The 9656-nt window shown below is 34.9% G+C and overlaps 1 protein-coding gene and 1 pseudogene across 1 annotated transcript; both read right to left on the reverse strand.

The window, feature by feature from the left end:
* Window positions 1–670: 670 nt before the first annotated feature.
* Window positions 671–3661, reverse strand: LOC120214788 (probable magnesium transporter NIPA6). The gene is made up of 9 exons (XM_039212595.1): window positions 3481–3661; window positions 3014–3070; window positions 2810–2900; window positions 2544–2704; window positions 2344–2450; window positions 2086–2250; window positions 1633–1725; window positions 1410–1533; window positions 671–1086 (listed from the first exon to the last, which is right to left on the reverse strand). Exons 1-9 carry the CDS (start codon window positions 3605–3607, stop codon window positions 989–991), a joined length of 1023 nt encoding a protein of 340 aa, XP_039068526.1. The 5' UTR covers window positions 3608–3661; the 3' UTR covers window positions 671–988.
* A 1324-nt stretch (window positions 3662–4985) lies between these two features.
* Window positions 4986–9056, reverse strand: LOC120214747 (annotated as a pseudogene).
* Between the last annotated feature and the right edge of the window lie 600 nt (window positions 9057–9656).

Raw genomic sequence — 9656 nt, forward strand, 5'->3', positions numbered from 1 at the left:
GAGGAAAGTTGTCTGATTTTTTAAAATGAAATAATCACCAATCAATCTAATTTCAGCCACCTAATTCTTTGTTAATCATACTCGGCCTCCATGCTTTTATATTAAGTCAATAGCCCCAGCAAAACATCCAATACTTCAAATTTCAATAGTATGGTTGGCAATGCATACAATTGAGGACGGCAATGCATTCAATTGAGGACGGCAATGCATACAATTGAGGACTTTGAGAATAAACTTAACCGCCACCATTTCAAGTTTTTTACTGCACATTTAATATTTTTTACCCTCCAATTATATATATATACACATAAAATAGTAATTTTATACAACGAGTTGAATTGAATGGGAGAAGTAATTCTCAACTACACGAATACTCTTCATTCTTCATTTTCGTTAATTTAATGAATTTTAATCCTTGTATTTGAATTTTGAAATTTTAATTTACCAAACAATATATGAATAATATTACTAATAATCTAAAAAAATTGATTTGGATAAAAGAAACTAAATTTATAATTTATACAGTAAATTTTGGCTTAAATGATTTAGATCAGGATCAAAATTTAAAAATTATATAACTACCCAATTATAATGTATTTCTGTTTATGTTACCCATCTTTTTGACATTTTCATCACTAACATGATAATAGTAATATAATCAAATTATAACAAATTAAAGTTCATGGATTAAATTCAAAGTTGGATATAATTACAAGGACTAAAACTAGAATTGACCCAATTTTACTGTCATTGAAAACCAGTTGATTCCAATTCATAGCGTATTAACTGATACCGCTTGGGGTCTCATTGGCAAGTCGTCAGGGAAAAGAAAGGTATCTCCGAGACTACCTTCCCCAACAGCACAAACTATATCCTCAGAAAGCAACTTTCTTTGCTTCACTTCGCTTTCGACATGTATATATAGACCACCAAGGTTTAATGTTGATCTGAGTGGGGGAGATGAGAACAGTCATCTTAGAACGAAACTTCATGGCTCATAATACTCGTCCACACGGTGGTGAGTGATTAAAGGTTCAACCTCAGGATTCTTTATTGAATCGCCACTAATAAACCAAGTAACGGTTCCTGCGACGTAAATATATGCTTTGATATAAGCTCAACTGAAAGAGCTAGCATGCCTAAGCCCTAATACAATGTGAAGCATTTCCAAACAGGTTGATAGGGAAAGTTGAAGCAATTCCTAGTTTGCAGTCTTGTTTTACACTCTTACTATTAAATAAAGACTACTGTAGTAGTTATAATATCGTATAAAGTTTCAAAATGTGGTTGCAGGTGCATATATTGAACAGCCGAGGCAGTCCAATGATAAGAAAGATGTATTGCCTGCTAAAATTATGCATGGCCTTAGAAATCCTATATCCAAGGGAAAGGATTAGCACTGCACATACCTACTGGAGGAGGTGGTTCCTGTTCTCTTGTCACATGAAGTATGATTGTTCCCGACAATGACAATACGGTGATGAATCCACATATCTCAGAAGCAATGCTGCCCGCGTTTTGGCCTGACCAGTCCTGTAAAAAGAAAAGGATAACAGCATTCACTCGTGCTTGTCAAGCGTAATCAGGCAACAGCCCTGTAGTCTTGTAGTTCTGATGAATCAAATAACTTACCTTGAACATGATTACACTAGCAATAATGGTCAAAGTTGTGAACATCACATAATATACAGGAGAAACAAGTGCAGCATTGAATGTATCCAAGGCCTACAACATAAATACATACACATCAGTCAAGCATGAGCGAACCAGCCTTTCTATATGATAGAAGTATATGATATATCTTCAAAAATATCGTGCCTTAGCATTACAAAGAAAAAGAGAACGCTCATAGTTATACAGCAAGGATACTCTCAATGTTTGACATATCAACCGTACATTAAATTCACTGGGTAAATTGAATGGAATAAATGCAGAATTAGAACAACTTTAGAATTTTATTTGCACAATTCTTAAAATTGCAAACTACACTATTCTAGCTGCATAAGTAGAGCATACGTTTTCAAGTCATTCAGTCAAATGAAATTGAGAAAGAAGATTACAGAATCAATAGACAATAATACTGACCTTATTGAGGTAAATTAATTGTGTAACGACACAGATTGCAGCAACTGTAACAAAAAACCAAGTTTGAGGATACGCAATTTGACTTATCCCATTCAATGTAAGCTTTATAGCAATTCCAATGGCTTTGATGCTAACAACCTGTGACACCAAACAAGAAAGAAATGCCTTTACATTGTGCTTACAGCATAGTGACTACCATGGTGCTATTCAGATTTACCAAGAAAAGTTCATAATGAGATCTACATACCGTAAGAGAACCCATATTCCCAAATAAACCAGTATATTTGTGTGCCCATAACGAGGCTCAAAATGCAAAACCAAAGCTAAAACTGTTGAAAGTGAAGCTGCTACATAAACCAGAAAAGCTGACAACATAAACATGTGAAAAGGAACAATAATCAACGACTCACAATGAGTTTAACAACAAAGAATAAAACATATAAAGAGAAGGGCCAAACCTGGTTGTGTTGCTAGAGTCCAAATGTCCGGTACAGAACTTGGGGTTTCCTCTTGGGGTGCATGAATTACAATCACCACTGAACCGACAATGCAGGACACACAACCTACAATCCCCATTTTCTGAATCCGTTCCTTCAACAGAAAGTGTGCCAGGCAAGCACTGTTGAAATCCATAAAGCTTGTAAGCTATCGAGATTCGAGAACATAAAAATAGATGGAGATTCAATAATATCTAAAGAAGTTACAGCCAACAAAAGAATCTTACCTAACAATTATACTTAGAGCACCAAGTGGGGTAACTAGAACTGCAGGAGCATAGATATATGCTACAAAATTTGCAATCTCTCCGATGATCACTATTCATATGGAAATCAGAACGAAACTCGATAATCAATTCACCAAGGAATTTGAATTCATCATGCTTATATGTTTGGAGATATGAAAGATTGTAGAGAGTAAATCGACTTACTCGTTATCATCCCTGCCCACCATAGTGGCTCTAGTAAGTAGGTAAAACCTCCAACGCCTATGTTATAATACCATAGGAAATAGATGGTGAATTTTGTTATCCAAACAGAGAAGAATTCTGCTACTGAATCATACAATACAATACGACAAAGAAACAAAACTATCAGCTGAATCTATGGAATATCCACTACATCTGATATTTACAAATTCTTTTATGGAAGCAACTACGTCGATCTCAGATCTTATTGTGCATTTTTGTATTGCAAAATCTCAATAGTCATATGTATGATCGACATATCCCAACTTCTTTCTTGAATTTCCTTCTAAATCGAACGTTTTACATCTGAAAATGAATTTCAATAAACAAATAGCTCCACTCGAATAAAACGAAAACAAACCCAGCAGTAGTCACGCGTCAAATCATGGATTAAAGTTATTCATTAAAGAAAAAGCAAAGAGAAAACAGACCAGCGCGAATACCAGAAATACCACCACGCTTGAGTCCTTTCTTCTTCAAGATAAAACTCGAGCCGATGAAAGCGCTTGACGCCACTGCTAATATCACTCCCTTCGAATTTTCAGATAATCCGCACATTGCTCTTCGATCACATCAATAATCAATCAACGCTTAAATAATAATAGTAATTATTCCTAAAAAAACAGATGAATCGAATTCCCGCCAAAATGAATTAAAGATTAATGAATTAATAATAAAATGAGGAAAGAGAGAAAGAAGCTTAAACCCTCTTTCCCTCCGTAGAAGAATAATTCAATTGAACAAAATTTCTTTTTATTCTCTTTGATCCGTCGTGTTGTTGGAAACTTCCCCTTTATCAATTTTTGTACGGTACACTTAACAGTAGATTAACGGATCCCCTGCTTCGCGCGTTATTTTACTAACTTACGCTCATCCTTGCCTTCATCGTTGATAAGAACTGGATCAACTGAATCTAAGGAAGTTTCCTTTAATCTTTTCAATCAATCTCAAGGGAGTTTCCCCGTTTACAGGAGTTAAAGAAGAACGGTTTAATTGTTCTCTCAGTCCTCATACTCTTCACATGTTTAAAATTTCATATCTCTGTTTTTTTATTTACTAATTAAAATCTAATTGGTAATTTGACGACCTTTCAGTTTTTGTGGCACTTTTTAGAATAAAAGAACACTTTACTCATATGGTCAATTTAAATTAGTGTGAAAGTTATGTGAATAAACAATTAGTGTACAAAATAAGAATAAACTAATAACACGAGTTTGTTTTTGAGTTCTAATTATTTCTCTTTTTCAAATTAATAAATTGATTTAGTTTTATTAAATAAATAATATCTTAAAATTATCTACAAAATAAGAATAAACTAATAAATTAAAATTTTCTCTTAAAATTATCCAAGTGTATTAATTAATCAATTTAGAATAAAAAACGATCATACTAAGAAATAATTAAAAACTCAATCAAACAACTCGAATAAATGATAAATGCAAACATACACCATTGTCAACCGTGAAAGATAAAAATCTTACAACAATAGTGACTCGTTGATCAACTGACTCTCAATGATAAATAAATAAGCACCCTCTGAATCTGAAGACACAAATCTACCATTGAAGAGAAAAAAAACGTATTACAAGTGTTTACCACAAACACATTGTAAAAGCAGATAAAACCCTCCACAGTTTGAGGTTATTGTTATTTCATGTTCAATGATTCGATTTTAATTTAACGTATAAATTATTTTGAGTTAAATTATTAAATTTAATTTTAAACATGCAAAGAGTATAGGGACTGAAAGCATAATTACACCCGAAAAGGTTAAATTATAATTACTATGGTCATAATTCCTCGGGTTATTTGTGCATCATACACGCTTTGTTTGCTTCAAAAAGGCTCAATTTTAGAATCTCATTAAAATTAAATATGAAATTGAAAAAAAGAAAACAAATCTTTCGCATGCTACAACAGCAAGCGAGCAATGCCTTTTCCCTGGCCTAATTCTCAAACTATTTGTGCCCTCACTTTAAAACTCTCCAAATGCCTAGAAATGAGTTTACAATTAGCCTGACTCCACTCCACAAGCCCTACCCATCTACTTCTTCGATTTGGATGCTGATCGAGTGTAAGCAGTTCCCTGAAAGCCAAAACACGATATCATCAGGCATTCTTTTTTAGAACTAATGGATGATCATAGAATGAACAGAGGGTTCAAAGGAGTGATTACGAAAGCAAATCTATCACCGTAAGGAAATTATGGTAAGTGATAACGATGCGTAAGTGCTAACCTGAAGCCATTCGTCCAGTGAGGCATCTCTACTCCCGGTTCCGACTTCAACTTTTGGGGACCTCTTAGTTTTCTAGCAAAATAATAAAAACAAACATGTCATTCATGCTAAAAGAATAGTGATTTTTCTCCATGGATACATGGATGTCCTGTGCTCCGTCTATGAGGAAGTGGATCATATAATAACTAGTCTCAAATAGGGATGGCAAACGGGTCTAGTTTCGTGGATTCCGCACCGCATCCGCTCCAATTGGAGCGGGGATGGATATAATTTTAGCGGGTAGTGGGCAGGTGTGGATTTATAAAGTGGTACCCATCGTGGGTGGTGGGCGGGTAATGGGTTTGAGACATTACCCGCCCCGCATCTGCCCGCCCCGCATCCTCCTGCCCCACATCCGCCCGCCCAGCTAAATATCTATTAAATTTTGGACCATTATGAATTTAGGTGTAATTTTAGAGACTAATTTATAAATTTTAATATTGTATAAATATATAACATATAATTTAACCAAATATTAAGGATATTTAGTCTTTAATATGGTCTTTAATTAGGGAAATATTTGGCTTTTTGATTAAACCCATAATCTCACTAACCACGTCACTTTCCATGTTCTTTAGCCCATGCTGCCCATCCAAACACAAATTAGTCGTACTATATGCATTAACATCAAAAGCAGAAGTTTACATGTTCTTTAGCCCCCTCAAAACCCATATTAGGCGCACTATGAGCATTAACATCGAAAGCAACTCAACAATCCAGCTCTGCGACTACATGCTCCCTACAATTTGTCTCCATAACATTCGTAGAGCCACTCCTCTGACAAATTGAAGCATGCGTTGCTACCCCATCACGAACTGTCTGGGAACCAACTCCAACATCCCATTAGTTTTCTGTCAGGCGGGTCTAGATGGGTATGTCGCTAGTGGGGTGTAGGGATGGATTTGAAAATGTACCCGCGTGAGCGGGTGTGGATTTGAAAATTTGTACCATCATGGGTAGTGGGCGGGTGGTGGATTGAAAAATATTAGGTGGGTATGGGGATGGGGGAGGGGGTATCCGCACCTGACCCGCCCGTTTGCCATCCCTAGTCTCAAACATGTGTTAATTGCATCTTATTCGTAGTTACTGGAATAAATAAATATATCAGTAGTAAGGTGGCACAAGTAGAATACCTTGGAGAAATGCTGAAATTGACCTTGAAGCCGTAAACCGAGTAGAACGAGAAGTGCAACCCCAAGGGTAACAAGAAAAACGGACTCCACACTCAGGAAACCACCAGCCTCAACAGCTTCAATGGTACCATTATAGAATGTAGTTTGGTATGGGTGTTGGTCAATCTCATAGACAATTATACCCACAAGATCAAAAGTTCCAGGCTGCATCAAAGTTCTAAACGTGTAAGCTTAACAGCAATAGCAATCCTTCTCCAACGAATAAAGAAAAGAATGGAGGTTAAACCAGTGGGACCTCCAATCACTAGTTCAACCAGTATGCATTTAAGTTGACAGGACAGTCTTTTATATATCAAACATTTGACACAAAACCAGCTTACAGAATTTTTACAATTACCGAGTGTCAAATTCTATATAACACATCGAACCGAACAAACCATTGGTTCCTAATTGAATCATCATAAAGATCCTATACACACTTGTAGCCTTCTAGGGAATAAAACTCTCAGAGTAACCATTACCTGTAAGTACTTGCTAACCGCAAATGTGCAAGGGAAAGTAGCTTGCTTTGAAGGGGGTACAGTTGCATTGTTAAAGGCCTACATTAAAACAGAGTTTCAGTTATTGAATCTACAAGCAAATGTAACAGGCAGTTTCCATCCAACAATGTAGGCTGTGAAACACCAAGATAATTGAAGATCTTTTTCAGATAATGCAACAAACATTTGATAACAAAGTATGAAAGGGAAATAAATTCATAAAAAAAAAGCACAAAGTCAAAACCAGTGGCACAACATATTAATTGTACAATGAGCAATTTGAGTGTGAATGTCTAAACTGTGATTACAAGCTCAGCCTCCAACTAAACAGTAACAGCATTGTAAGATCTACAATAACAGTTAATGAAATAGGAAAATCCACACTAGTGCTAAACTCTCTGCCATTGTTATCTTAAACTGAGGTAAAGCATCTCTAAATAATTGCCAAACTCTCTTCTATTGTTTCTTAAACAGAGGTAAAGCATCTCAACGCAAGCTCAACATCCATCCATCCATCATAATATAATCAGCTACAATGTAGATGTTACAAGAGAACATGCATGATTTGATGCCTTTAACATTGTAGACATGGGGTAAGCAAGCACAATCATGAAAATGATCTAGAAGAACGAACTCAATGAGCATACCATTTTATTTAGGTAATAATAGAAATTTATCGAAATGGAAACTGATCTAGAAAACTTTAACCAGCAAAATCTTAAAAAAATTTATGATTACCAGTGTTGTTATATTTTGAACAAGCATACGATGGTCAAAAGGGAGATGAACACTGCCTGTGACGGCAATAACATTCACAGGTAACTCACCTGCAATTTAAAGAGGTACACTAAGCAAAGAGAGAAGACAGCCCCACATGGCTAATTGAAAAAAGGTAAGCATTTAAGCATAGACAATGAAAGACAAAAAAAAACGAGTTACCACTTCAACATATAACATCACATTTCGTTATAAAACAAGCCAGTAAAACTGTGAAGATAAAATAATTAGTAATTACCATCATTTTCCGTCCCAACAAGCATTTCAGTGTCTTCTCCGGCCTGAACCACTGCCCAAGGAAAGAAAAAGGTTAGCCCATTCATAAGAATGCACATCTCTCAAAATCATACAACAACAAAATCCCACAAGCAGCATGTAAAAGTCATTACATTTGGCGCTATTCTTTGGGGGGGAAACTGACGGTTTCAACTCCCGGAGATGAAACAAAATTCCCATAACCAAAATCTTGAACATCCTCGCCAACAACCCCGAGCTCACATCCTTCGGCAGCTTCTGTAACATCTGCCTCTGCTTCAGATTGACACCTAACAACTATTACACAAAAGAAAAATTACATCACAACATAATATAAAGCAATACAGGAAATTCATTTATTTATTAATTTACGGGGGAAAAAGGAAATCAACAAAAAAAAATACTGACTTCATGAATGCTACAGAAATATCAGAGTACTTTACAAGCTCTATTTCCGTTGCCTTTTGTTAGACAAAAAAGTTGAAATGCTAAACTGAACTTTTACGAGCCAGTAAAATACCAGTAAGAAAAATTCTAGAGGAATGATGCATCAACTTTTTCAGAAACCACGAAAAAGATAAATTAATGGAAATATCTCGACCATACAAATTACAATGCAACCGTGAGTCTGAACAAAAATGGTAAACCGAGAGTAGCAAATCATCTCTCGTATGGATGTAAAGCGGAAAGTAAAATAAATATACCAAAAGAAGACAATCGAGTAGCATCCCGATGGAACAGATCAATACAATCGCAGTAAAACATGCAAGCAGAAAATAATTGAATTGATAAGCATATATAGCTTAATTAATGTTAAAAACTAAAGCGAAGAGATCTAAATCTAGAAGATGATTTATAAACCTTGGAGGATAGGGGAGGCAAGGAGTCGAGCAAAGAAGAAAACCCCGAAGATTTTGATCGCCATTTTCGCCAGAGTAGAGTGAAATGGAAATAGTGAAACGATCGGCTTGTGAGTACCAGCTCCTACAAATATCGGACTCGAATAACAAAGTCGAACCCGGGACCAAACCAGGCCAAACATTAGATCTTCTGTCAATGTCGTGCTTAAATAATGCTAGGTAAACGACGCCTTTTCATCGCTGAATTTTAATAATATTTCTGTTTGGTTATTTAATTTAATCAATTATTTTAAAGAAAATTAAAGTTTTCTTCACTTTTTTGAAAAGAAATCCGTAAATCTTCCTTAAAAACTAAAAGACAAATACGAGTTGTCAAAAATATTAAAAATATATGATAGAACTCTTAATATCGAAGAAAATAAAAAAGAATTGGTAATCAATCACCATGTTATTTTTTAGGGTAAAGTATACTAATGGTCACTAAACTTTTCTAAATCTTTCATTTAGGTCTCCCAACTTTTAAAACTTGCAATACAATCCCCCAACATTTATTCTATTTGCAATATGATTCCCCAACATTTAGTTTGTTTGCAATATGATATTTTTATTTATTAAAATATTTTAAAATATTTTATTTCATGATATTTTTTATTAATCAAATAAATATAAAATAATATCTATTTAAATATAAGGGTAAAATATAATAATGGTCACTAAACTTTTCTAAAGCTTTCATTTAGGTCCCCCAACTTGTAAAACTTACAATA

The sequence above is a fragment of the Hibiscus syriacus genome, unplaced genomic scaffold (assembly GCF_006381635.1).
Source record: "Hibiscus syriacus cultivar Baekdansim isolate YM2019G1 unplaced genomic scaffold, ASM638163v2 tig00110108_pilon, whole genome shotgun sequence".
NCBI classification, from domain to species: Eukaryota; Viridiplantae; Streptophyta; class Magnoliopsida; order Malvales; family Malvaceae; genus Hibiscus; species Hibiscus syriacus.